General features: G+C 38.0%; 1 protein-coding gene across 28 annotated transcripts in view; it reads left to right on the top strand.

Moving 5' to 3' along the window:
• Positions 1-27,368, top strand: part of EPB41 (erythrocyte membrane protein band 4.1) — a 212,491-nt gene that overhangs the window by 67,227 nt on the left and 117,896 nt on the right. For 23 of the 28 annotated variants that reach the window (XM_029228294.1, XM_029228295.1, XM_029228305.1 and 20 more), the window contains exons 2-3: positions 22,202-22,676; positions 26,448-26,660. In XM_029228294.1, the coding sequence (XP_029084127.1) occupies positions 22,202-22,676; positions 26,448-26,660 (688 nt within the window). Of the gene's footprint in view, positions 1-7,752; positions 7,826-22,201; positions 22,677-26,447; positions 26,661-27,368 lie in introns of those variants that run through there. The other 5 variants (XM_029228303.1, XM_029228314.1, XM_029228315.1 and 2 more) reach the window with 2 other exon arrangements.

Here is a 27,368-nt window from a genome sequence, read left to right as displayed (position 1 = left end):
CTGTTTATTTTTTATTTTCTTTTTTCCTTTAACATCTTTTTAAAAATTTTCTTTAAACTTTATTTATTTATCTATTTATTTATTTATTTTTGGCTGAGTTGGGTGTTTTGTTGCTGTGAGCGGGATTTCTCAAGTTGCGGCAAGTGGGGGCTACTCTTTGTTGCGGTGCACGGGCTTCTTACTGCGGTAGCTTCTCGTTGCAGAGCATGGGCTCTAGGCGCGTGGGCTTCAGTAGTTGTGGCACGTGGGTTCAGTAGTTGTGGCCCACGGGCTTAGCTGCTCCGCGGCATGTGGGATCTTCCCGGAGCAGGGCTCGAACCCGTGTCCCCTGCATTGGCAGGCGGATTCTTAACCACTGCGCCACTAGGGAAGGTCTCCTTTAACATCTTTATTGGAGTATAATTGCTTTACAATGTTGCGTTAGTTTCTGCTATATAACAAAGTGAATCAGCTATATGCGTACGTCTATCCCCATATCCTCTCCCTTTTGCGTCTCCCTCTCACTCCTCTAGATGGTCGCATAGCACCGAGCTGATCTCCCTGTGCTATGCAGCTGCTTCCCACTAGCTAGCTATTACATTTGGTAGTGTATATATGTCAATGTTACTCTCTCACTTCATCCCAGCTTACCCTTCCCCCTCCTCATGTCCTCAAGTCCATTCTCTACATCTGTGTCTTTATTCCTGTCCTGCCGCTAGGTTCATTAGAACCTTTTTTTTTTTTTTAGATTCTATATATATGTGTTAGCATACGGTATTTGTTTTTCTCTTTCTGACTGACTTTGCTCTGTATGACCGACTCTAGGTCCATCTACCTCACTACAAATAACTCAATTTCGTTTCTTTTTATGGCTGAGTAATATTCCATTGTATATATGTGCCACATCTTCTTTATCCATTCATCTGTCGATGGACACTTAGGTTGCTTCCATGTCCTGGCTATTGTAAATAGAGCTGCAATGAACATTGTGGTACGTGACTGTTTTTGAATTATGGTTTTCTCAGGGTACATGCCCAGTAGTGGGATTGCTGGGTCATATGGTAGTTCTTTTTTTAATTTGTTAAGGAACCTCCATATTGTTCTCCGTAGTGTCTGTATCAATTTACATTCCCACCAACAGTGCAAGAGGGTTCCCTTTTCTCCACACCCTCTCCAGCATTTACTGTTTGTAGATGTTTTGATGATGGCCGTTCTGACTGGTGTGAGGTGACACCTCATTGTAGTTTTGATTTGCATTTCTCTAATGATTAGTGATGTTGAACACCTTTTCAAGTATTTGCTGGCAATCTGTATATCTCCTTTGGAAAAATGTCTATTTAGGTCTTCTGCCCATTTTTGGATTGGGTTGTTTGTTTTTTTGATATTGAGCTGCATGAGCTGCTTGTCTATTTTGGAGATTAATCCTTTGTCAGTTGCTTCATTTGCAAATATTTTCTCCCATTCTGAGGGTTGTCTTTTCGTCTTGTTTATGGTTTCCTTTGCTGTGCAAAAGCTTTTAAGTTTCATTAGGTCCTATTTGTTTATTTTTGTTTTTATTTCCGTTTCTCTAGGAGGTGGGTCAAAAAGGATCTTGCTGTGATTTATGTCATAGAGTGTTCTGCCTATGTTTTCCTCTAAGAGTTTTAGAGTGTCTGCCCTTACATTTAGGTCTTTAATCCATTTTGAGTTTATTTTTGTGTATGGTGTTAGGGAGTGTTCTAATTTCATTCTTTTACGTGTAGCTGTCCAGTTTTCCCAGCACCACTTATTGAAGAGGCAGTCTTTCCTCCATTGTATACTCTTGCCTCCTTAATCAAAGATAAGGTGGCCATATGTGCGTGGGTTTAGTGCTGTTTGTTTTAACTCCTATGGTGTCAGAGGTTTTAAGATGAAGACCTTAGGTGAATAAGGTGTTAAATGTGCTTGAAGTATTTTCTGTATTTACAGAGTATCCTGTTTTATAAATAGGTTATACCTTAATAAATAATTAATAAAACCATAATTTGGAGATTAGTTCTCTTTTCCCGTAAACAACGTGTTAAATTGGTTGAGTGACAGACTTGTTGAATGAAGGAGATAGCAGCACACTAAAGCTAGAGAACACTGGTTTAATGAATTTAAACCAGGCTAGGAATCAGAGCACCTGGTTTATAGTCCCAGCTCTACCATCCTAGGATCTTGAATAGGTCATGTTACTCCTCTGAGATTATCTTTTTAGATAAAATGGGGATAATATGTGTTCTATCTGCTTCATAGGATGAAGTGACGTAACACTGTTGACTGCTGAAGTTGTGTCCTTCCATGTGTGTGTTAATGTGTGATACACTTCTCAAGAATATGTATATTAATGTTTACGTCATGACATATTTTCATGAAGGGAAAATAAAAAATTCAACTTTATACTAGTGTAAATTACTAAATACTCAAGTTCGAGTCTCCCTTTCCAGATCCAGATCCAGATCCAGATCCAGGAGTTCAATATATCTTGAGAGTGCTTTTAAATCTTTAGAGGAAACTCTCATCAATTTGCTCTTCTTTTGTGAGGAGAGCAGACTGGTTCCACCTCTGTATAAATTATATAATGTGTTGCCTTTGTGTCTGGCTTCTTTCACTTAGCATAATGTTTTCAAGGTTCACCCATGTGGTAGCATGTATCAGTACTTCATTTCTTTGTACCGTTGAATAATATTCCACTGTATAGATATATAAATACAACGTTTTGTTTATCCATTCCTCAGTTGATGGACATTTGGATTGCTTCTACTTTTTGGCTATTATGAGTAATGCTGCTGTGAACATTCATGTACAAGTTTTTGTGTGAACGTGTTTTCAGTTCTCTTGGGTATATACCTAGAAGTGCTGAGTCATGGTAACTGTGCTTAACTTTTTGAGGAACTTCCACACTGTTTTCCACAGTGGCTGCACCATTTTACATTCCTACCAGCAAAGTATGAGGGCATCAGTTTCTCTACATCCTCAACAACACTTATTGTTTTCTGTTTACTTATTTATTTTGTTATTTTTATAATAGCCTTCCTAGTAGGTATGGAGTGGTATTTCATTGTGGTTTTGAGTTGCATTTCCCTAATGACTGGTGACGTTGAGCATCTTTTCATGTACTTGTTGGCCATTTGTATATCTTCTTTGGAGACTTGTCTATTCAAATCCTTTGCCCATGTTAAAATTGGTTTATTTTTCTTTTCATTGTTGAGTTGTAAGAGTTCTTTATATATTTTGGAGACTAGACCCTTATTAGATATATATTTGTAAATATTTTCTCCATTGTGTGGGTTGTCTTTTCACTTTCTTGATGTTGTCCTTGGAAGCACAAAAGTAAAACTTTTGAGGAAGTCTAATTTATTTTCTCCTTGGTTACTTGTGCTTTAGGTGTCATATCTCAGAAACCCTTGCCCAATCCAAGGTCGTGAATATTTACACCAAGTTTTCTTCTAAGAGTTTTATAGTTTTGGTTTCTATATTAGGATTTGATGCATTTTGAGTTAATTTTTGTGTATGGTGTGAGATAGGGGTCCAGATCCATTCTTTTGCATGTGGATATCCTGATATTATTCTTGGGGCAGTTATTCTATCACTAAACATATAGGAATCACATATTTAAAAAATTCTAAGATACTACCAGAAATGTGTTATAAGAGAAATGGCTATTTACTTTTGCACGCCATTAACTTCTGTTCAGCTTTTCTCTCTGTTAATAATACCAAGATATTTAAAAATCTAGGTTTTTATTTGACATAAATCATCAGCTAAAGGCAAGTCATGTTTCTATTTTGTATTCTCATGAACAGGAAAGAATGACATGTTACTGATACATAATAAAGTATATTGACTGGTCCTGAGAGAGTTAGGCCCATACTGTTCCACTGGCCTGTCATTGTTGAACTCCAAATACAAATATTATGCTATGTTTGTCAGTAACTAGAATTGATAATCTTTTGAAACCCTATCTCTTTTTATTCGGTATTAAATGTTTTTATGTTATTTTGATATCTGCTTAATCTGTTCATGTAGACTGTATTAAAATATACTGAATTCTGAAGCAGTATATATATATATATTTTTTTTGCGGTACGCAGGCCTCTCAATGTTGTGGCCTCTCCCATTGTGGAGCACAGGCTCCGGACGCACAGGCTCAGCAGCCATGGCTCACGGGCCCAGCCGCTCTGCGGCATGCGGGACCTTCCCGGACCGGGGCACGAACCCTCATCCCCTGCAATGGCAGGTGGACTCTCAACCACTGCGCCACCAGGGAAGCCCGGAAGTTTTGTTTTTGAAGATTTCTGAGGAGAAGGTCTATAGCTTTCATCAGATTCTCATAACAACAAAAAGATTAAGAATCACTCAACTAGATGATTTATGAGTTCTGATTGAGGTTTAACATTCTCTGATGCTTCTTTATAATCCTGGTTAGATCAGTTTACATGTCCAAGGTTAAGTACGTACATTTGTTGTGTTTACACTCAAGACTGTTTTTGAAAACTCAGAATGACTTTAGCGGCTTTAGACTATTTTGGTTGTCGTGTAGACTCCTTAACATGTCTAAAAACAGAATAACCATCTTTCACTTTAAACGTATTTCTTCTTTTAAATTTGCACTTTTTCCATCTATTGCTTTGGTAAAAACCTGTGCGTCAACCCTGATTTCCTTTCTCTCATGACTTACATTCAGTCACCAAGGCCTGGTCACATTACTTTATGAAAAATAATTGCTACCATAAAGTTAGTATTTACCAAGAGCAATTACTGTACTAAGTGATTTACATTTTCTCATTTAATCCTTGCAAAACACTATGAAGTAGGGAAGATTTTACATATGGAGAAACTGAGGCTTAGATAAGTTAATTTGCCAAAGGTCATATTGCCAGTGAGTAGTTTTTCTGACCCTAAGCTGGTTGTAACCCACTCTGTCAAACTGTCTTTCCCAGTAGTTTTAGAATCCATTTACCTTTTCTGTCTCAACAATCTTGTCTCAGGCTATAATGATCTTTCATCAAGGCTGTTATGAGAGTTTCCTACTAGTCTCTTTGTTTCTGTTTCCTCCTATCTTCTGTACTCACTCACCAAAGAAAATTCTCTTAAAGCAGTTTTTACTGTGGTACTTCCATGTTTAAAATTTTTTAATGGCTCTCTGTGTTACGGAGAGTAAGGTATAAATTCTTGAAGTTGTAAAGGAAGGTCTTCCCTAATCTATCCCTACCTAGTCGCAAGCCTGTCTCATCCTCTATGGTAGTCTCCCCTTATCCACCATTTGCTTTCTGTGGTTTCAGTTACTTGCGGTCAACCTGCAATAAGATATTTTGAGAGATAGAGAGATCACATTCACATAACTTTTTTTTTTTTTTTCTTTTTTTGCGGCACGCGGGCCTCTCACTGTTGTGGCCTCTCCCGTTGCGGAGCACAGGCTCCAGACGTTCAGGCTCAGCGGCCACGGCTCACGGGCCTAGCCACTCCACGGCATGTGGGATCTTCCCGGACTGGGGCACGAACCCATGTCCACTGCATCGGCAGGCGGACTCTCAACCACTGTGCCACCAGGGAAGCCCTCACATAACTTTTATTTTATAATTGTCTATTTTATTATTAGTTATTGTTGTTCATCTCTTACAGTGCCTAATTTATATATTAGTCTTTATCATAGGTAGGTATGTACAGGAAAAAACATAGTGTATATATATATATAGGTTTTGGTACTATCTACAGTTTCAGGCATCCATCTGGGCTCTTGGAATGTATCCCTGAGGATAAGGGGGGACTATTGTATTATTTTCTGTCATCCTATATTTTATACTCGTAGGAAACTGCTTATTGTTGTCCATTCAGGTGTTCATGCTCTCTCGGTGCTCATCCAGGTGATCGTGCTTTTTCCTCCTTTCTTTACCTGCTACTACTCATCCTTTAAGACTTGGCACAGGGTGTCTCCAAAAGGAATTTCCTGATAGCTGGTTTAAAGGACTTTTATCTGCTCTGCTTACTTTCTGCATATGTTACTAAATACGTTAGTGCTTATTCTTGCCTGTCTTTTAAAAATAGATTGTGGACTCTTTAAGGATAGGAGCCACATCTAGGTTTTCAGCATGGTTCCTAGAATATTAGTTACTTAATTCTGGGAAAAAACCCTGTTTTCGATATTGTAAATCTCATTGGCCTCCAATGAGAATTTTATAATACTGTTTAAAATTTTTCATATAAATAATACAGAGAAGCACTTTATAATTACTTTTACTTTTTAAAGAATTTTTTGGAAAGTGATTTCCTGATAGGGTTTCTTATAGGGTAATATTACTTAAAAGAATAGGTCTTAGTCCAGAGACTGTATCAAAGGGAAGAAGATGAATGAATCAGATGTAGATATAGAGTGAGTTAACAGTGTTTCTGGATATCTAATTTGGTTCATGATCCTCTTGGCAGCGCTGACACACAACCTCAGTTTTTTTAGAACACATATGAATGAAGAATGACCTAGAGATTAGGTAGGAATGGCTAGGTCTGCTTCTCTCTGGACTCAGACTCCTGGGAGCTGACCCAGAACTACATACCCTTAGGGAATCTGAGGTCATTGCCATTTACCATTGATCCCCATCACTCTGATTTCCTTAGAGTGTTACCTTTGTTAGAGACTATCTGGACTACACAAGAAAATATTTGGAATAAACGAGCATTTTCAAGGTTTTGGCATATTAATTTCCTTTTGCTGCTAGGCAACACAGTAATTTTTTTTAAGTTAGTTATTCTTTTTTAAAAAATAAATTTATGTATGTATTTATTTATTGGCTGCATTTGGTCTTCGTTGCTGTAGGGGCTTTCTCTAGTTTCGAGCGGGGGCTGCTCTTCGTTGCGGTGCGCGGGCTTCTCATTGCAGCGGCTTCTCTTGTTGAGGAGCACGGGCTCTAGGCGCGCGGGCTTCAGTAGTTGTGGCTCGTGGACTCTAGAGCACAGGCTCAGTAGTTGCGGCGCACGGGCATAGTTGCTCTGCGGCATGTGGGATCTTCCTGGACCAGGGTTCGAACCCCTGTCCCCTGAATTGGCAGGTGGATTTTTAACCACTGCGCCACCAGGGAAGTCCCAGCAACACAGTAATTTGGCTGATTGTTTTGTAATTAAATTACAAAAACATTTTCCTATGAGCAAATGTTTTTCTTTAAAATAGTATTTGTAAGTAAAAGAAACTTTAGAAGAGTAATACAGGGCCTTCCCTGGTGGCACAGTGGTTAAGAATCCGCCTGTCACAGGAGCAAAGACGCAGACATAGAGAACGCACTTGAGGACATGGCGGGGCGGGGACCTGGGACGAAGTGAGAAAGTAGCACTGACATATATACACTACCAAATGTAAAATGGATGGCTAGTGGGAAGCAGCCACATAGCACAGGGAGATCAGCTCGGTGCTTTGTGACCACCTAGAGGGGTGGGATAGGGAGGGTGGGAGGGAGGCTCAAGAGGCAGGGGATATGGGGATATATGTATACTTATAGCTGATTCATTTTGTTGTGCACCAGAAACTAACACAACATTGTAAAGCAATTATACTCCAATAAAGATTAAAAAAAAAAAAAAAAAGAAAGCTTAAAAAATGAAAAGAGTCCGCCTGCCAATGCAGGGGACACGGGTTCAATCCCTGGTCTGGGAAGATCCCACATGCTGAGCCTGTGCTCTAGAGCCTGCATGCTGCAACTACTGAAGCCCACGGCCTAGAACCCGTGCTCCGCAACAAGAGAAGCCACCGCAATGAGAAGCCTGCGCACCGCAACAAAGAGTAGCCCCTGCTCGCCGCAACTAGAGAAAGCCCGCGCGCAGCAATGAAGACCAGTGCAGACAAAAATAAGTATATGTAAATAAGCCTTTTGTATTCTTTCTTGAGTGTGTCTGGAGTCTGTTAATTTCTTTATCCTTCACCAAATGATGTGCGTACATCTTTTATCATGAGGAAAGTAGTTTCTGGCCTTTAAGCATATCAATATCAAGTTTCTTTCATTTGCTTATTTGTTTCTTCAACTGATATTTATTGGCGCAGCATTCTAGGTGCCAGGGATGCAGCAATGAACGAAACAGGCCAGATTCTTTGCTCCAGTGGAGTTGATATTCTAGTGGGGTAGATGGCCAGAAAGCAAATTAGTAAAAACTACATAGTATGTCCTTAAGGAATAGTAATTACTACAGAGAAAACTAAAGTAGAAAAAGGAAAAGTCAAGTGCAGTGGGGGCTCCAGTTTTAGGTAGGGTGGTCGAGTAGAGCCTCACTGAGAAAGTGGTATTTGAGTAAAGACCCAAAGGAAGCAAGCCTGGTGGCTACCTGGGAAGCAGCTTTCCAGGCAGAGGGAACAGCAAAAACAAAGGCCGCAGGCAGAGTGTGCCAGCATGTTTAAGGAACAATGGGAAGACTGGTGTGGCTGGAGCAGGGGAGGTGTTGGGAAAGATTCTGGCTTTTTTTCCTGAATGATATGAAATGTCACTGGAGGGTTTTGGGGACAGTGGCTGGGATTTCCCATTCCATTTGGGTAGACCATGGTGTTTGAATTAAAAGCATCTTTCAGGATATTCGGTGTTAGCTTGAGGTCATTGTAGCTAAGATCATGTGCATTGTTATCCCCAGCTCCAGAGGAACTCTGATTTAGTTCAGAGGGATTAGGCCTTATGATGGAAGTAGCATTGGCCTGAAGGTTTTAATGCCTATGTTCCTACCTCCCAGGCTTAGTTATTAGCCGAGTTATTAAGTTGTTTGTTATTAAAGTCACTATTAGCTGAGTGACCTTAGGTAAATGACTTTGCTTATCTTTTTTGAACCTTAGTGACCTCATATTTCAATGAAAGATAGTTGATAAGTAAGGTATTTTTCAGTTGTAGATTTACATGATTTTAATAGTGATACCAAACTAACTAAAATGAAGGGATAGCCATTTTAACACTGGGTTATCAGTCAGAAAGCAAAAAATATATTCCTCTGTTGGATCGTAAACTCCTTGAAGGCATGAATGAACTATGTCTTATTCGTTTTTGTATCCCCTGAAGTATCTAGAAAGTGCTTTTATTTATTCAGAAATTACTTGAGTATCAATCGTGAGAAATGCAAAGGATGTAAAGATTAGCAAGACAGATATAGTTGCTGCCTTTGTAAAACATTTTAAGCAAGCAATTACAATATAGCACAGTGTAATATATATGAAAATATTAGAACCACAAGGGTACACAAGAGGGATACTTAGCAAGGACTTGAAAAGTCAGAGAAAACGTACTCTTCTCCTTTTTTAAAATTGTGGTAAAATATACATAACATAAAATTTACCATCTTAACCATTTTTAAGTGTACAGTTCATTGTCATTAAGTATATTGATGTGGCGCAGCCATTACCACTATCCATTTTCCGAGCTTCTTTATCCCAAATGGAAACTCTACCCATTAAACAATAACTTTTCTATTCCTCCCTTCCCCCAGCCCCTGGTAACCACTATTCTACTTGTTCTCTCCATGAATTTGACTACTATAGGTACCTGATATAAGTGGAATCATATAATAGTCATCCTTTTGTGTCTGCCGTATTTTACTTAGAATAATGTTTCCAAGGTTCATCCATGTCATACTAGTATATATCAGAATTTCATTCTTTTTTAAGGCTGAATAATACTCCATTGCATATATACACCACATTTTATCCCTTCATCTTACTCTTGCCTTTATATTTAGATAGCTATATAGTTTCTCCCTTCAGTCTCATTATCCTCCTGAAAAAAAAATCCTCACTTCTTTTGGTGGATTATCTAAAGTTATGGTTTCTACAGAATGGCCATCATCAAAAAATCTACAAACAATAAATGCTGGAGAGGGTGTAGAGAAAAGGGAACCCTCTTGCACTGTTGGTGCAAATGTAAATTGGTACAGCCACTATGGAGAACAGTATGGAGATTCCTTAAAAAACTAAAAATAGAACTACCATATGACCCAGCAATCCCACTCTGGGCATATACCCTGAGAAAACCATAATTCAAAAAGAGTCATGTACCTACACTTTCTTTCCATGGGTCAGAGCAAAGAGCCAGAGGTGCTTACTATTCCTCCTGGTATTTGTCCCCAAGTGGCTTGCATATTCCCAGAGATTTCTGGAAAACACTGTAATTTTAGAATATGTTTTTTTTTTAATATTAGTAATATACTCTTTTTTTTTTTTGCGGTACGCGGGCCTCTCACTGTTGTGGCCTCTCCCGCTGCGGAGCACAGGCTCCGGACGCGCAGGCTCAGCGGCCATGGCTCACGGGCCCAGCCGCTCCGTGGCATGTGGGATCTTCCCGGACCGGGGCACGAACCCAGGTCCCCTGCATCGGCAGGCGGACTCTCAACCACTGCGCCACCAGGGAAGCCCAGGAATGCTATTTTTAAAACTTCATCATATATTCCTATAATCTCCCTGCTGTTCATGACTGTGTCTTTAATACTTTCCTCATGTTTTCTAAAAATTTCTGATTGTGTAGAGAAAATTTCACTGCCATATCCCCAGAGCCTAGAAAAGAATCTGGCACTTGATATATATATGTGAAATGTAACGAATGAACTTCACTTTCTAGAATTGCCTTATCCTTACAAGTTCTATATGCTTGTAGAATCCTTGACCATGCAATCATGCCTTACTTTTGTTTAAGTGTTTAAAAAATTTGTTTATTATAAGCTTACATATTTGACTGTGACCTACCTCTTTTCTCAGTATAAAAACTTTGTGGGGAATTCCCTGGCAGTCCAGTGGTTAGGACTCTGCAGTTTCACTGCAAGGGGCCGAGGTTCCATCCCTGGTCGGGGAACAAGGATCCCACAAGCCACCTGCATGGGGTGGCCAGAAAACAACCCACAAAAAAACCCCCACCAACTTTGTGAAATTATTATTTTCTGCCAAGTTTCCTGATACATTCATGTCACCAATAAATTATTCTTTATTGTTTAGAATTAAGTACACAATAATAGGACACATCCTTTTTGAGAGACAAAAATGTCATCAAGCATAGTCAGTAATTTTATTGAATGCTTTTAGCAAATAGTAGGTTATTTGAAATAGTCCATCATTAACTGAATCTTGTTTCTGTGCCAAACAGCGTGAGAAAGCATTTTATCTTCTGGTAGACTGTAGTATATTTTTCACATTTAACAATAGTGGGAGACAACCACAGCCTATTTTCCAGTCTTCACAATGTCTGCTAATGCAACCCATGATCCAATGTTAATTTCTATTCATATTTATACTCTAATCGGATGTTAATTATTATACCATAGTTTTCTGGTTAAAGTGAAATTTACTAGTATAATAAATCTTAGGGAATTTCTTGAGTTTAAAATTAGTAAGTATTGTTAGATTGAATTGGCTCTAAGATAATAAAATAAAATTGGCTCTAAGATAATAAAATAGAAACAAGAGTGTAAGAAAAGTTCCATAGGCTTAGCTAAACTCCCTGGGTAGCTAGAAATTTTCAGGTTTTATTTGTATTTACCTTGAGATTTTTGATGCTGTTAAATAGTTCTCCTCCTTTTCTGTTACATATTCAGACTAAACTGTTACTTTGTTTTTGGTTTTCCAAAAGAGTTTATATGAATACAACACTTTATGTGAATAACAGCATTAAAGCTTTTGATCTCTACTTGTAAAGAAAGAGAATGGTCATTATATTGGTGTGATTTATCTGAAGGTCACTTATCTAACAGTCTCAACTAGTTACAATGTAATGGGAACCTGGAAGTGGCTTATATTTGAAGGGCTAAAATAGATTTCACAAAATCCACGTGTTAAATTATTCCAGTGAATAATGTGAAGCATTAGTCTTACTCTTTCATTGCACTTCTTTTATTTTAGACACAATTTTAACACACTTGGCAATTTGTCTTCCTAGTCAATGGTAGATTAACAAACAGCAGATTAGAAAAGGAGATGTTGGAAGCTACTCATTGGCAGACCATCCTGACATCAGCAAGAAATATAAGCTAATTCTGCAGATGAACAAACAGGAAAACTATTAAAGGCAGATACACACACACACACACACACACACACACACACACACAACCCCTGCAGTACTCAGGAATCCATGTGGCAGAGCTCACCATCCTTATAGACTTTAAAATAGCCCTTGAGGACATTAGCGCTGCATAGTAATTGAGATTCATAATGATGACTAAGTCAATAAAGGTTTAATATGTTCTATAGGTTTTTTAAATGAATCAAGGAAGCACATTATCCATTTAATAAAGGTTTCCATTCAGAATGGCTAAACTAACACATTTTGACAATTAAAGAGAGTAAAACTCAGTTCTGTGGGAAATGAATGTTTTGGTCTCACATCTTCCTCAGTGATGCCTAGTAATCACGGGGATAGTGCATTCTTCTGGGAGGCCCCAGGTGGTATACTTTCAGAGTATGTCTAGACATCGTCTAAGTCCAAGCTTGAATTCTGTAGAGAAGTAGAGAGCATACAGTATTTTGGTCTTCTTAGAAGGAGATGAGTAAGAGTTTGTTTATTTAAAAATATCTTTGAATGAGTTGATTCAATGGTGTTAGTCACCATGGAAATGACTTAAATTAAAAATCAAGTTGTTGAAAACAGCATGTTCATGCTGAGTGACATTCCTGATTCACTCAGTATGGCAAGTATTCTTTAATAGTCCACATAAGGAGTAGTTTAAGGTCCAAAAAATTTTGGGAGGATGAAGGGAGAATCACAAAGAAGCTCTTTTGTATATTTTAAACTACCATTTATTATATATTTTACATAGATGGTTATCCAGTTTTTCTAGAAGTGCTAATTAGCATACTTAAATTGAGTTACGATGGAAAGACACTTTCCTGCATTTTGAGGAGATTGATTTTACTGGGCAACAAACTATTTTCTAGTTAATTTTCTGAGACTTCAATACTTGAACATTTGTTTCTTTCTGTCTGAAGGAATGTTACTGGATTCTGTTTTCTGATTAGAGAAGTAAAATGGCCTTTTATCCTTTTTTTCCCCCTTATTCTCCTAACCCAAATGGTAACTGACTTTATACTACAGCCTTTTAAAAAATAACCCAATTGCATCACTATTCTAATGTCCCTTTTATTTTCTTCCTTACCTTCCTTCCTATCTGTAAAATCTTAGCATTGCATGGAACCTTAGAGGTCACTTAATGCAAGGACCCACTTAATGGAAGAACCCTTTCTCTGGCATCCATGACAGATGGTCATTCAGCTTCTGACTGAATATTTCCAGTGATAATAAGCTCGCCATTCCCAAGAAGATCATTAAATTATTAGATATCTCAAATTATTAGGAATTTCTTCCTTTTATTTTGAAATGAAAACTGCGTCTTTGTAATTTCCACTGACTAATCTGAGTTTTGCTCTTAGGAATCACATAGAATGTGGCAGCTCTTGAAATTTGTGAGGGCAACAATCACTTCCCTGTTCTCTGTTCTCTTTTTCTAGGTTAAGCATCCTAATACCTTTCAATTATTTACCTTATGACATGGTTTCAAATTCCATCATTATGTTACATCTCTTCTTTGGACAGATTCTGGTTTCTTTAAAACAGGGGTCCCCAAACCGCCAGGCTGTGGACTGATTGCAGTCCCCGTCCTGTTAGGAACCGGGCTGCACAGCAGGAGGTGAGTGGTGGGCAAGAGAGGGAAGCTTCATCTGCCGCTCCCCATCGCTCCCCATCACTCGCATTACTGACTGAACCATATCCTCCCGCCCCCCACCCCCCCACCCCCGCCTCGTCTGTGGAAAAATTGTCTTCCACGAAACCGGCCCCTGGTGCCAAAAAGGTTGGAGACCGCTGCTTTAAAATAAACTGCCCAGAGCTGAATGTAAGATTTAAAATGTAATATAACTAATGAGAACTGAGCGATTGTTACTTTCCATGATCTTCTGGATGGAGAGTGTAGCCCAGGAGGTCAGGGACTATGTTTGTCTTTCTCACTGTTGTAGCCCTACTGCTTACCATATTGCCTAGAACACTGTAACATTCTCAGAAAATACATGTTGAAGAGTCAAATGAGTGCTTTGGTCACTATAAGTCTAGCAATGCAGCTAAAGATTGTTAGCTGTTTTAGAATTTTATCTCTGTTGGAGTGTGTTCACTCAAGACCTTAACATTCTTTTCTTATGAACTGTTGTCAAATTGAATAACATCCATCCTGTATATGTATAATTGATATGGTTAAACCTAAGTTATTCTTTTTCCTTATATTTATCCATTTACTGAACAAATATTTATTGAATATCTACAGTGTTCTGTGCTAGATACTAGGTTCTGTGCTAGGTAGCAGCACAAGTTCAGTTCTAAGTACTAGGTATACCATGGAAGGGAAAACAGTCCTTCTGTCATGGATATTGCAGTGTGGTTGGAGGTGGTGGATTGGGGAAGACAGACACTGACAGGTAAACAACAAGTATGTTCATATACATTGAGAGAAGTACTGTGAAGGAAATAAATAGGTACTGGGTAGAGAACTGGGGAAGGGACTTATGGGGAGACTTATGTAGATATTAGGGCAGTCAAGGAAGGTTGTTTTGAGGAGGAATTATTCAAGCTGAATCTTGAGGTATAAGAAGAAACCAGCCTTATTGCAGGGGGTGGGGGTGTATTCCAGTCCAAGGAAATGGCATGCACAAATGACTTAAGCCAGGAGAGCACTTGGCTAGTATGACTATAGGATAGAGGCTAGGAGGAAAGTGGAACAAGGTGATGGTGTTGAGAGCATACAAGGAGAAGTGAAAGAGGCTTGCACAAACATGGTAGTGGTATAGAAGGTGAAAAGTAGACTGATTCTAATTCTATTTTGGAGGTTATAGGATTAACAGATGGATTTGATTGGGAAGCGAAATGGAGAAGGCTGAGCCAAGGATGATAGGTTTCTTGTTAGAGCTACTAGATGGTATGATTAAGCCAGTTAATGGGATAGGAAAAAGAGAATCAAGAGTTTAATTTTGGGCATGTATTGAGATGCCTGTGAGGTATCCGTCTCTCTTCCCTTCTCTTTTCTACTTTGGTTCTATTGCTAGACCTCTTTTACTAAGCCATTTAACAGAGTGGGTCAAGGAAGTATGCTATAAAAATACCTTTGGGCTCAGACATGAAATTGACTGTGTTATTGAGAAACATGCTAATGAGAATAAGCTAGAGAAACTAAGGGCAACAGTAGCTCTTAAACCTTGGTTGCAAGGCTTTTCAAGTTTCTCTGCCCAGTATTGGTTTCAGCTTCCCTAGGGATTCCCATTGTGAATTTATTCACTGATAACCTGAATTTACCCAGTCGTTTGTTGAGTTTCTCTCTGCTTCTAGTCTGTCCTGCCTTCACTTTGTTTACCCACTTCCCTGTTTAAAAACCTTCAGTGGTTCTCCACTGCCTTCAGGATAAAGTCTGATTATTTAGCATGATATTCAAGTCCTTTCATAATCTGTTTTCTTTGCCTGTCTTTCCCTGTCTCCCCATTCCATCTTCACATACACTCCATGGGAAGAGAAATATGTACATGAATTGGGGACTTGAAATTGGTGGGAATAGAGGTAGTCTTGGCCAGATTGAAAGCCTGTCCATAAATTCTTAACAGATAGGAGTTTCCTCTCCCCCTCCCCCTCCTCCTTTTTGAAGTGTAGTTAATTTACAATATTGTGTTAGTTTCAGGTGTACAGCAAAGTGATTCAGTTATATATATATTTTTTTCTTCAGCTTATTTTCCATTATAGGTTATTAAAAGATATTGAATATAGTTCCTTGTGTTATACAGTAAATCCTTCTTGCTTATCTATTTTTTTGTATAGTAATTTGTATCTGTTAATCCAGTACTCCTAATTTATCCCTCTCTCACTTCCCTTTTACCCCTTTGGTAACCATAAGTTTGTTTTCTTTGTCCATGGGTCTGTTTCTATTTTGTATATAGGTTTATTTGTATTATTTTTTAGATTCCACATATAAGTGATATAATATTTGTCTTTCTCTGTCTGACTTACTTCCCTTAGTATGATATTCTCTAGGGCCATCCATGTTGCTGCAATATTTCATTCTTTTAATGGCTGAGTAATAGTCCATTGTATATTTATACCACATCTTCTTAAACCATTTGTCTCTTGATGGGCACTTGTGTTGTTTCCATGTCTTAGCTATTGTAAATAGTGCTGCTATGAACATTAGGGTACATGTATCTTTTCAAATTAGAGTTTCTGTCTTTTCTGGATAGATGCCCAGGAGTGGAATTGCTGGATCATATGGTAGCTCTATTTTTAGTTTTTTAAGGAACAGCTATACTGTTTTCCATAGTGGCTGCACCAATTTACATTCCCACCACCAGTGTGGGAGGGTTCCAGATAGGGTTTTCTTTAGCAGAGAACAGTGGGGTAGAAATACCAAGATTTGGAAAGACAGACACTATACTGGGAATTTACAATAGAATCACCAGCTTGTAGTATATTAATAGTTTCATTAAAACATGGGCTTACTTCTGTGATCTGAGGCAAAAATTTTAACCTCCCAGAACGTGTTTATTGATATTTATCTGGGAAATGGAAACACCTGCCTTATAGAATGGTTCTAAGATAACATGGTAAAGTGTGTAGAATAATGTATGGTGTTTAGTAGGTACTTAATAAAAGTAGCTACTATTATTATTATTTCAGTTAGAATTAATTTTAAATGGCAACTAATCTAACCTTATTTCCTTCTACTTCCCTTTTGTAGCCCTATATCACCCAGTCTGGACTACTTGCTAATTCTTGAATAGCTACAGTATTGTACTAATGCCAGTTCAGTCCCTTATCTGGAATTTCATTTGTCCTTTGCACTTTAGGTTGTTTTGTATTGACATCTTATACTCATCCTTCAAAGCATAACTTAAAAAGCGACCTTTCCACATGGCCTTTTGTGATCACTCTAGTTGAAAGTACTTACTTTGTACTTCTCTAGTGCTTAACTGGTTCCACTCATGAGGCCCTGTCTGATTAAGCACCGGGTACTGCCTTGTGTTTTAGTAATTTGTATATATGTCTTATCTCCTTAAGAATTGTATATTATCCTTTTTGGGTCCCTCTCAAATAGCTGAGCCAAAACCTTATCCATGATTAGCACCCAGTAAACACTGATAGATGTTCAGTGAGCTAATTTGAGGAGTATTACCAATAATTAAATTATTAAATTTTATCCCTAAATGGTGATTGTAAGGGAAATTTTCTTAGTGGTGCCAAACTGTAGTGTTTTTTTTTTTTTTTGCGGTATGCGGGCCTCTCACTGTTGTGGCCTCTCCCGTTGCGGAGCACAGGCTCCGGACGCGCAGGCTCAGCGGCCATGGCTCACGGGCCCAGCCGCTCCGCCGCATGTGGGATCTTCCCGGGCTGGGGCACGAACCCGTGTCCCCTGCATCAGCAGGCGGACTCTCAACCACTGCGCCACCAGGGAAGCCCGTAGTGTTTGGTTTTTTTTTACCAAGTTTTCCACTTAAACATTAGTGGATAACTGACCATAGTAATGTTAGAAAGAGATACAAAAAAGTTGAAAGATATCATCTGGCCCTTGCAATCTGCTCAGTATCAGGTTTTTAAAGCTCTGATTTGCCTGAAGTCAACAGATGTACACTGTTAAAACAAGTGTATCTTTGATACCAGATGGGGTATAATTCCTAGGGTTTGGAGGATTAGGATTGAGATGGAATGGGAACTCATCACTTTGTCTTCATGGCTGTGCTGATTTTTTTTTTTTTTTTAAATCAGAAGACCTCTTTCTGACATTAAGTAAATAGATACCTCCTTTTGGATTTTGGATCCAGAATGAAAAATAGTCTCATTTACAAAGGAAGGGCCTGTTTGTAGAGCATTTATCCTGTCTTTGCTGCTTGACTTCTTTGTGCCTTTTTTTCTGGTTACCCATCCTATCTTTTGTAAGGTGGAGAACTTGGCTGCATGTGTAACAGATTTGTCAGGATGAGTTTATTTGAGCTTTTAGTAAATGGCCCATAGGATTTTTTTCTTTTTGCTATTTATTTTTTGTTTATTTCTGATCAGTCTCAGAGTTAACTGGGGATACTTGCCTGACTTATCAGTTTCATTTTTTATATCCCCCACCCACCCCACCTCCTTTTGCTCTTGTGACACTTACTAAATGCATTGCTACCCATGTGTGCATGGCTGGAAAGAACATACGTGAAAACTGCCCTTAATAATTCATTTTTATCTGTTTTTCCTTGCATAGACTGAATTGTAGCATCTCTGCTGAATCTGCATTGTCTTATTTCCTGGTTGTTTTCTTGCATTTATATTACCTGAGGTTGGTTTCTATATGTTCTGGGAGAATTTGTTTGCCCTTCTGCTTGTTCCTTATATTGTGTTCTCATCTCTTTTTCACTTGTATTCAGCTTGTTTTTTACATATGTCCAGTTATGTGGCAAAATGTATTGGTTTTGCACTGATAGATGTTATTCTTTAATTCTTAATTCATATGACTGGATCATTCCTTCCTAAATGTGGCAAAGAGAGCATATCAATAGAGATACACAGAAACTGACTCTAGGCAAGTGTCACGGCTGCATAGACAACTTGAAATTGCCACAGATCTGTGGTTAAAAATTTCAATTAACTTTTGATTGAGCACCAAACGAGTTCTAAAAAAATGTTAATCGTCAGCTTCCACATTTAATAATATGTTGCATTCTTTGCTTCGTTCATTTTTTAAAAATTTATTTTATTTATTATTGTTATTAAAACTTTTGGCTGTGTTGGGTCTTTGTTGCTGTGTGCGGGCTTTCTCTAGTTGTGGTGAGCGGGGGCTACCCTTTGTTGCAGTGCGTGGGCTTCTGACTGCAGTGGCTTCTCTTGTTGCGGAGCATGGGATCTAGGTGCACAGGCCTCAGTAGGTGTGGCACACAGGCTCGGTAGTTGTGGCTCTTGGGCTCTAGAGCGCAGGCTCAGTAGTTGTGACCCATGGGCTTAGTTGCTCCACAGCATGTGGGATCTTCCCAGACCAGGGCTCAAACCCGTGTCCCCTGAATTGACAGACGGATTCTTAACCACTGAGCCACCAGGGAAGCCCATGCTTCATTCATTAATTCAGCAAGCATTTGTTGAGCATTTGTGTGTCAAGTATTTCTCACTGTTCATATTTCACTTTCTGAAAGTAGCTTTTTGCCATCTTTGTTTCTCAGGCATTTTGAGTATGTTTCCAAAGAAATAATGATTTTCTCTGCCTTGCTACTCAAAGTGTGGTCAGTGGGCCGGCAGCAGTGGCAACATCCGGGAGCTTGTTAGAAATGCAGAGTCTCAGGCCCCATTCCAGACCTGCAGAATAAGAATCTATATTTTAACAAGATTACTGTGTGATTCGATGCACATTAAAATTTAACAAGCATTCATATAGCATACAGATTGTTACCATCTGTGTGTGTGTATTTTTTAAACAACTGAGTACTCATTCAGCTACTTTCTTGGAGATGACACCCTTTCATGTGAAAGCAATTATAGGAATATCCTTAGAAGATCTTTTTTCTTTTTTCAATGATAAGAAAATATTGAAAACACAAGAAAAATACTCTTTATTTACTGAAAGGTACAAGTACAAGATTGTTAGAAGTAAGGTTTGAGTGATTTTCATATCTGCTAAAATGTTCCCAAATGATTTGTAATTTTTTTATGGATCTTTATGAGACCTTGTTGTAAAGTCTGTTGTATAGGAAAATTTTAATATAGAAATGGTTTCTGTGTCTTTTCAGGAAGGTGAATAATAAAGTCATATCCGAAATCCATGGAAAATAGTGCTCAGTTCTCAGCCTGTCCTCTGTTTATTTTTGCAAAGGAAGTATGAAGTAAATTGGTGCTCTCAAATCAAATCATTACTCTTTTAGAATAGCTGGTGGTTTGATATCCAAGTTTTCTTTCTGGGTCAACTTTGATTACTTGGAGATTAAAGAAAAAGAATTTTGGAAAAATCAATTGCCTACTCCTAATATAAGGAGGAATTGAAAACAAGCTTATTTCTTTTAAGTACAAGTGTACCTCACTCAAGGGTAGCAAATTCAGAATGTGTATTGGTTGGTAAATGTTTAAGTGATGTTATAAAGACTGAATTGATTATTTTATTAGCGCAGAATAATTTTGATGACTTAATAGAAGAGACTAGAAAATATGCTTTTGTAAATATTTTTATTGCTTAAAATATTTTTAATGCTCAAAATAAAATAATTTAAGTAGATCAGCAGTAAGAGCTCACATAAAGGCTTTTCCTTTTATTAATATACCTTTATTTATTTCAATACCACTTACAGTGGTTTGTCACCTACTAGCAGTGTGACCTTGGGCCAATTACTTTCTGAGTTTCAGTTTCCTCAACTATGAGGTTAAGCAATTCCTCTTTCCCTTTCAGGGTTGTTGAAAGGCTTAATTTAAATAATGTAGATAATATCCCTTACCCGGGGCCTGACACGGAAATAGCTCTCAGTACCATTAACTTCCTTCCGTTGTTTTCACTGTTTTGTTCCATTTACACATAATTATTTAGATTTCACTCATATTGTAAATAAGAGTTCTCTTAAATTTTCTTTCATTATACTGGTTAAAGTTGAATCAAGAATATAAACTCCATGATGACAGAGACCTTATTTGTTTTGTTTTGTTTACTGTTGTATCCCAGGCACCTAGCATAGGACCTATGCATTTGAAGTAAATTTACTCGAATAATTTAGAGAACACCGTTGCAGTTTTTATTTGTCAGGTATATTCAATTGAAATTAATTTATTCAACAGACTTTTATTAATACGTATAATGTGCCAGGGACCATTCTGTCCTCATGGAACTTAATTTTAGCTGGGGGAATGGAAGACAATAAACCAGTAAACAAAAAAGTTAACATATTCGTAAATAATAATAAGTACAGTAGGTGCTGTGAGGCCATCTAGAGGAGTAAGGGCCATTATTTTAGATAGGGTGTGTATGGGAGGGCTTTCTAAAGAGGTGACATCTGAGCAGACATAGTAATGAGGAGAGGGCCATCTTTCAAATATCTAGGAGAAGAACATCATAGGCTGAGAGAACAGCAAGTGTAAAGGGCCTGAGGAGGGAATGAGCTAAATATGGTTCATTAATTCGGATTGTTAACATCCAAATGAAATTACTTCATCTAAATAGTATGGAGCAGAAGCAGAGACAATGTAAATGCTGCTTTTTGAGTGGAGTACTTTTAGGTATAGCAGTGACTCAAAGTGTAAGGCCATCAGTAGTCAAATTGCTCAAAAGTTCCCTTGTATGTTGGTTATCCTTTAGTAAACTAGGTGTGACATTGCTCTTTGCCATTATTATGTGGCTTAACTAATAATACTGGGATTTTTGAGATCAGGAGGCTAGAAACCAACAAGTTTGAAATATGTGAGGTCTACAGCCTGCCTTCTCCTCTCTTATACTTGAATCAACATTTGCTTTCTAAATTTTTCTTCTCTATTTTGTTTCTTTTTCTCTATTATTTCTCTGGTTTCCTCTGTTGTAATAGTTCACTGCTACTCTTAAAAATGATGAGCATTCAAAATCATATTTGTCAGAAGGAAGAAAGGTCTTAAAGAACTTAAAGTTGTATTCTTCTGCAAGAGGCTGTAATTTACTGTTGTAACACGAAAACCTAAGGAATTCTTTTGTGATTATTTTAACTGTATACTTGTCATTGCTGTTGTCAAGTCTGATAACAAATGAACAGAATTCTACATTTCTGTTCTTAATATGAAGTCTATGCATTCTGAGAAATATAAAGAAATAGAATAATAAAGAGTTGGGGAACCTTTTAATCCCATTATCTCTTGGGGTGTAGAGAATTTTGCATATAATTCCTGCAAATCTAGCACCTGAAGACTGATACCCTCAAAGGAGAGTGTATAAATAACATCTTTTTTTTTAGGAAGGATAAAAATGTATTTGCTATGTCCAGTTCTGAGCTTTGAATTTAAAATATGATACATTTCACTAAGGTGGCTTCAGAGGGTACTATTTTAAGCTAATTTCTCTATGTCATAACTTTAGCAAGTCAAGGCATTAATAATTTATCCAGGATGTATAGGTAAGATATTTTTGTGCTTTAATGGAAAGTCTTATGTTTAATGGACTGGAGTACTGTCTGTTGCTGATTAAACACCTAAAAATATTAATTCTTGCACACTTGACCCAAGTGAGGGTTTTGCCTTCAGTAATGTGTTTTGCTTCTAAGAGCTCCCCTTTTCCATCTTCTTTTTAATAGCAACGTCATGACAACAGAGAAGAGTTTAGTGGCTGAGGCTGAAAATCCACAGCAGCAACAACAGAAGGAAGAGGGTGAGGGAGCCACAAACTCGGGTCAACAGGAAACTCAGCTGGAAGAGACTCCTCAAGCAGCAGCCGAGGGAGATAATCAGTGTGAGCAGAAGCTGAAAACATCCAATGGAGACACTCCAACACATGAAGATTTGACCAAGAACAAGGAGCGGACATCAGAAAACAGGGGCCTGTCACGGCTGTTCTCCTCATTTCTCAAAAGGCCTAAATCTCAGGTCTCTGAGGAGGAAGGCAAAGAAGTAGAGTCAGCGAAAGAGAAAGGTGAAGGTCATAAAGAGATAGAATTTGGAGCCAGTCTTGACGAAGAGATCATTTTAAAGGCCCCGATTGCAGCTCCTGAGCCTGAGCTCAAAACAGACCCATCCTTGGATCTTCATTCATTAAGCAGTGCAGAAACACAGGTGAGGGTGTGCGAATGTGTAGGAGGTGAAGGGAGGTTATACACTTTACTTTTCATTTAAGAACATTTGGTTTTATTTCTTATTAGCCAGTTGTTAGTGATAAGTAACATGATGCTTCAGAGTTTCTGCTCTAAAGAAATTCATGTAGTCAGTGGTAACTTGATTTTTAGAAAGATACTTACTTACACGACATAAATCAAAGAAAAGAAAATGAAAGAAAAGAAATGTATCAAACGAGTTTACATTTTGCTATTATAATGCAAAAAGTCCAGGATTTTTAATGAGGCTGGGGGGAGGTGGGTGGGAAGAAAGTGAAGTGGTTTAGAGTTTATTTTGGTGGAATTATTAGAAATGGAGTAATTTATCAGCAAACATGGTCCTTTTATGGAAGTCTTTATAAAAGTCATGAGATAGATTCAGACCACCCAGAGGTGTGTGATAAGTTTGAACCGTGTCTGCCTTATCTTTGTCATTTTCTCCAACTAGGTCATATTCCCACAGAGTGTAGGATATAGATGAGGAAAGTTAGCTCTTTATATCACCTTTGTAATATATAGTAGTTGGGTGGAGCCTTAATTGTGTCACAGTGTAAACTAAATATGATTTTTGAATTTGGTCATCTGTCCAAAAATCATGAGAAAATATTAGTACTGTAACTCAAACTATTTTCTAGGAATCCCATTTATTTTCAGGCCTACTGAACTACAAATTAAGAGTTATTTTCAAAGTCTTTTTTTTTCTGAAGCATGTGGGCATTATCTGCATTGTAAAAAATGTAAGTCCTATATGTTTCTATTATAGGTCTCAGGTTTAGGCTATACAGTTTCATTAGACTTAAAAAATATGTATTTCTAGAATGATTACTTATACATCAAAAGTGCTAAGAGTAAAGTTTAGGATAAAGTTGTTATTGTGTACTTGCTATAGTGAAACAAGGTTGAAAACAAAATTTTATTTATAGTATAATAGTTAAGAATGGAGGCTATGGAATCAGACTAGAGGGTTCAGGTGTAGACACTTTTGCTTTATCAGTTTTCTCCTCTGTACAATGAGGATAATAATGTTCACCTTATTTGGCCATTATGAGGATTAAAAGAGATAAACATGTAAAGCTCTTAAGACATTGCCTGACATATTATAAGCACTCAATAAATGTTAGTTATTATTACTTAGTCAATAAACATGAACAGTAAAGGCAGAGAAGCTACATATCTTAATGTCATTAATTTAATTTAATTTTAGGAGTACCAAAAGAGTTAAATTACATTATCTTTCAGGAAGTCTGGTACTTTCAAGAAGTTCTTAATTGCTTTTTTTCTCCTTTGCTTTATGTATGGAAAAATCCATATCTTGTTTTAATTAGCATTTGAATCAGGGCTAGTCTGTTTTGTCTAAAGATCATAACATTTGTACTGAAGTTGAAACAGATGACAAAGTTAATTTTAGATTTAACTAAAATCCCATTCATTGATTTCATAGTAGAATTTCATTTGAGTGGTCCTTTTCTATACCGGATTTTTTAAAAGTGAGTTTGCATTGTAGGACTGCACCAACCTTCATCTAGGGTACCTTGGATTTTTTGGAAGCCATGTGTCATTTTTTAATACTTATTTATTTACTCAACAAATTTACTGAAAACCTGCTGTGTGTGCCAGGCCCTAAGCTGGACATACATTGGTAAATAAAAACTATAATATGGCAAAGAGGTTTAAGATCATGAATTCTGGCGTCAAAGTGGTATGTGACTTACTGACTGTATGATCCTAGGCAAATTAACTTCTCTGGCCTCAGTTTCTTATTTGTCAAGGGGAGATAATAATAGTACCCTCCCCACAGGGTTAAATGAGTTCATGTAAGTAATGCTTTTAGAACAGTAAATGACCCATTGTAATTTCTATATAAATGTTTGTTATTATTTTCATTATTATTATTAAATATTATTATTATTGAACAAACATGATCCCTACTCTTGATAACTTTATAGTCTAATGGAAGAGACAAAGAAAGTAGTAAATACAAATTAATTATGTATTGTAATAAATGTTATGAAGGCAATAAACAGGGTACTAACATGAAGAATACTAGTAGAGTGGGGATAGGCCAGGTAGGATAGCCAGTGAAGGCCTTAATGAAGAGGTAACATTTAAGAGGGTCATGAAGGAGGGGAAGGAGACTTGTAGACACCTCCAATATCTAATGCAGGAGGAGCAGGAGCCAAATAATTAAATCCTTTTTCCTAAATGTCAACTACGGTTTTTTTTTTGCGGTACGCGGGCCTGGCCTTTCACTGTCGCGGCCTGTCCCGTTGCGGAGCACAGGCTCCGGACGCGCAGGCGCAGTGGCCATGGCTCACGGGCCCAGCGGCTCCGCGGCATGTGGGATCTTCCCGGACCGGGGCACGAACCCGTGTCGCCTGCATAGGCAGGCGGCCTCTCAACCGCTGTGCCACCAGGGAAGTCCCCTATATTTCTTTTGAATAGTTGATATTTAATCAATGCTTGTAAAGTAGTACTATCTTTTTACCAGCATCATAATGAAGTTTTTCTTTTCTTTAACCTTTGAAAATAAAAAACTCTAAAGTGTTTTTGAAATCTGTACTACGTGTTTACTTTTGTCATTCATACTGTGAAAGCAGAGGCTTATTTTACTCTGTTTTTTTTTGTTTTTTTGTTTTGCGGTACGCAGGCCTCTCACTGTTGTGGCCTCTCCCGTTGCGGAGCACAGGCTCCAGACGCGCAGGCCCAGCGCCCATGGCTCACGGGCCCAGCCGCTCCGCGGCATGTGGGATCTTCCCGGACCAGGGCACGAACCCGTGTCCCCTGCATTGGCAGGCGGACTCTAAACCACTGCGCCACCAGGGAAGCCCCAACTACGTATTTTTTTGAAGGAAAAGAATTAGTGAGGTTTAGTTAAGAACCTTTCAGCAATTTTATTGTGACGAAAGTGAGTAAGTGTATGCCAAAATGTTGTCTCACTTACCTGTATTACTTTGGGATGACTTAATGATTGCCCTAGGACATCCAGATTTCAATCTGTCTCTTGCTTCTTTGAATCTTCTTTGCATTTATCATGGTTGATACCTGGTAAAAATGAGTTAATTGGTATTTACAGTTGTTAGCCTACTATACATATGTTGCCTTATGCTCTAAAAAGGTCCCAAGAACCCCTCTTAGCCATTCAAAAAAATTTATGGGTTTTTTTTGTTTTTTTGTTTTTGGGCCGCGCCTCGAGGCCTGTGGAATCTTAGTTCCCCGACCAGGGACTGAACCTGGGCCCTTGGCAGTGAGAGCGTGGAGTCTTAACTACCGGACCACCAGGGAATTCCCCATTCATAAAATTTAGATTGCATGACAAATCACAACTCGTTTTGCAATTCATAAGGCTACCTCGCTAAAATTGAGGAGCATGGGGCAAAGATGTTTAAGTTTTAATAGGTTTTAATAATAGGCAATGGCATAGTCAGGGAGAAAATATAGTGCTGAGAGCAACAGATTGCTGTCCTCTGGTTTACCTGAAACCTTCATTTATTGATTTGAAAGATGAGATTTTACCTTCTATCATAAAGTTTTGAGAATAGCAGAGTCTGTGGATCTTTTGGGAGATCATAATATCTTTTACAGAAAAATAATCTTAATATCACTTGTATTTGTTTTAACAGTTTTTCTTCTTCAGTTAGTGCTTTTATTGGTAGCAATATTATAGGCAAAAGTGTATACGGCATGTTTTGTGAAATGTCTTTGTTACTGACTTGGTGATGTCATGGGTATGTAGCCTGCTCAGGAAGAACACAGAGAAGATCCCGATTTTCAGACTGAGGAAGGAGGAGGACTTGAAGACTGCTCTAAAACAGAAGTAAAAGAAGAAAGTCCTGAATCAGTAGCAGAAAGAGAATTAAAAGCTTCCCAGAAATCGATCAGAAGACACAGAAACATGCATTGCAAGGTTTCTTTGTTGGATGACACAGTTTATGAATGTGTTGTGGAGGTGAGCGCATTTCAATCTCAAGTGGTTAGAACTCTTACAAATTGTTTCATGTAGGGTTGGGTAAGTGGTGCCATGGCCTAAGACCCAGTATAATGAATATTTCTATGGACTGAAATGTTAATAGTGATTTTCTGGAGGTGGAGGTGTGGAAGGATTATGAGTGAGTCTTATTTTCTTCTCCAGCTTTTTCTGTATCTGCCAAATCTTGTGAATTGAGCATGTGTTACTTTTATAATCCAAAATAATTTTGTTTAAGAAAAAAATTGGTTTGTTATTTATAGAGTGATCTTCCATGACTAGATTTCCCAGGATAGCCTCAATTTCTAGGTCTAGCAGTACCCATAACTGTATTTATCAAAAAAAAAAATTTACTATCTGTTCATTTCTGCTCTCCCAGATCTAAACCTTAATGAGCTTCATTTAATGTATTTCTTTAGCTCCATGAGATAGTATATAAAAAACTTAAATTAAGTAATCCCATTTATTAAAATTATTATTTCCAGAAAGAATAAATAATTGAATCAAGATTGAATAAAAATGTCAGAGTTGTTTCAGTTATTCTTTTGCTTCTTCAAGACAAGTTAAAAGTCCTTAAAAATCTATCAGCTTTTTTTTTTTTGTGGTACGCGGGCCTCTCACTGCTGTGGCCTCTCCTGTTGCGGACGCGCAGGCTCAGTGGCCATGGCCCATGGGCCCAGCCGCTCCGCG

Source organism: Monodon monoceros, unplaced genomic scaffold (assembly GCF_005190385.1).
Source record: "Monodon monoceros isolate NGI ecotype Baffin Bay Population unplaced genomic scaffold, NGI_Narwhal_1 Super_Scaffold_18, whole genome shotgun sequence".
NCBI classification, from domain to species: Eukaryota; Metazoa; Chordata; class Mammalia; order Artiodactyla; family Monodontidae; genus Monodon; species Monodon monoceros.
Note: the sequence above shows the minus strand (reverse complement) of the source record. Positions and strands in the feature narration are given on the sequence as shown.